Consider the following 2285-nt stretch of genomic DNA (forward strand, 5'->3'; position numbering starts at 1 on the left):
AGATCACTACTCATAAGTGAGTGCGGAATGTCGTAAGCATTACGGTCTATCGTATCTACTGTGCACTGGAAGTGTACTCTAAGATTCAAGGTCTGTTTGCGTTATCTACAAGTTGGGCTCTACTTCAACTTCTTGCACTTGCATTCATACCTTGACACAGCGCTATTCGTTTGGCACTTTTGTTACGCCACTTTGTAACAATTCACCATTTTACTGAGCTTGCCCCAGCTATCACGTCCTTGATCTCCTCAAAATCGTTATCCTGTTCAGTAACCGTCCCTGGTCTCATTCAGCCATCGCAACGTATGGGAGAATTGACTCATTTGGTGTTAAAGACTGAGCACTGCCTTGACCCACAGCCACTGAGCTCTCCGCATGCGACCATTCAGTTTGAGCGTCCTTCATGGCTGTAAGGTTCTGTATGCATTAATAATGCTTATATCATATCAATTGCGCAGAGATGGTGGCCACAAGGTTCAGAACACAATTCGTATTCGGTTGAACAGAACAATGAGTAATTATAGGAAGTATACTGAGGTGACTGTCGTAGAACTAAATATGCAGGGGAGAAGATTGAGGTCCTTCCTTCCCCGGCATTGATCGCTTCTCGCTCATTCTGATCTCACTGCTTGAGCTGTTATTCATTCGCTCTGTCCACTATTCAGCTTAGGGGCTCCTACATTATCAATGCTGACGCCTATACTCTATCAATGCTTGCGTTGTTAGTATAGCTAGACTCGATGGATGGGGGTCAATTTGGGAAGTCAGTAGTAATATTCTATATCCTTCTTCATGATGAAATCATCGTGGTCATCGATGGTGCTGGTAGTCATCACCTTGCACTGTGTGTTTTCACAGCCGTACGAGCCGACCCCACTAGGTTATGACTACGATGCTTTAGAACCGTAAGTGTGCGGAATGAATGTACTGTAGACAGTTTACATTGGCAGTTACATAGATGCTGAGACTATGCGTGTACACCATGTAGGGCATTACAAGGCGTATGCTGATAAGGTGGTAGCATCACTGCTGTTCTTCAACACCTTCGATTCAGTTCTCGTCGGCTGCCCGTCAGCTACGGTCAATGCCAGAATACAAACACCTCGTGAAACTAGGAGTAGATGGGCTCCTTACCAAGGTAGGTGTACCACCGTAGGTCCTTCGAATTGCCACACCTGTTCAGTTAGACGAAGTCCCTGTGTCTTTGAGGGATAAAATAAGGAACAACGGTGGAGGGGTAATGATAGAATCAATGGGCCTCGACGTCGCATTCATCACAACAGTATGTGAATCACGAGCTTTACTTCGCTAGCATGTCTAAGGATGGTGGAGGAGAACCCGAAGGAGCCATCAGAAGGGCAATAGATCAGTAAGTTGAATAGCCTGCGAGGCTCTCGATGTCATCATTTTAGAGATTTCGGATCATTCTCAAAGTTCGTGTCGGGCTTCACGAGCCTCGCTGAGGGTCGTTTTGGAGCTGGGTGGGTATGGCTGGTGGTGGATACCTCTACGGAGGACAACACGCTCAAGGTGATGACAGGATTTAGTTCGATTTCCTCACCTGAGCTTGGGAATCTCCACACTATATTATGGAAATTCACACGTGATTTTGGGTAGAAGTGTATAATAACAAGTAATAATCTCTCAGAATTTTTATATTGTTACCTACACATGTAGTTCACCATGTGCACATTTTCGCACACTAGATGATTATGATGCTCGGGATTTTCTGCTCCCAGATACTATCAACTCAGAATCAGGATACTCCACAGATGATTTCACGTGAGTTATGTGCACCGCCTCGTTCATATGAGCTCCTTCATTTAGCTGACATGGTTCCTCTGCTGGGCTTGGACGTGTGGGAACATGCCTATTATCTCAAGTACAAGAACAATAGGCGTGCATACATCGATGCTTGGTGGAACGTAAACTACGGCAGAGCTGTTCTCTGGTTTCAATCGCGACTCCACAGGTTGTTGATTGGGCAGCAGTTAACGAGAGATACATTCAGGGAGGCTTCACGCACCTTGATTCTGATATGGTTGGTATTTGAGCGCGGAGTGGTATGCAGTGTTCTCCTGGACTCAGTTACCAAACGATCACTCCGCTGAGCGGGAGTTGTAAACATCGCTGATGCGATTGATTATGTGATGTTTTTCGATTTCACTACTATCCTCTGAAATATATTGTGTTTCTGGAGTTAGGGCATGTCACACTGGGTGAAAAGCATTGTTCAAGTACTCTGTCGAACGTTCTGGTGAATACAACCAGTTAAAAAATACAAT

General features: G+C 45.2%; 1 protein-coding gene across 1 annotated transcript in view; it reads left to right on the top strand.

The window, feature by feature from the left end:
- Positions 1–2053, top strand: part of Pmar_PMAR003388 (iron-dependent superoxide dismutase, putative) — a gene marked incomplete at both ends in the record, with an annotated part of 3356 nt that extends 1303 nt beyond the window's left edge. Inside the window, 8 exons of the mRNA XM_002784088.1 lie at positions 859–905; positions 951–1080; positions 1184–1237; positions 1284–1369; positions 1413–1530; positions 1740–1782; positions 1828–1925; positions 1973–2053. Of these exons, the coding sequence (XP_002784134.1) occupies positions 859–905; positions 951–1080; positions 1184–1237; positions 1284–1369; positions 1413–1530; positions 1740–1782; positions 1828–1925; positions 1973–2053 (657 nt within the window). The remainder of the gene's footprint in view (positions 1–858; positions 906–950; positions 1081–1183; positions 1238–1283; positions 1370–1412; positions 1531–1739; positions 1783–1827; positions 1926–1972) is intronic.
- Between the last annotated feature and the right edge of the window lie 232 nt (positions 2054–2285).

Source organism: Perkinsus marinus, assembly GCF_000006405.1.
Source record: "Perkinsus marinus ATCC 50983 genomic scaffold scf_1104296935302, whole genome shotgun sequence".
Classification (NCBI taxonomy): Eukaryota; Perkinsozoa; order Perkinsida; family Perkinsidae; genus Perkinsus; species Perkinsus marinus.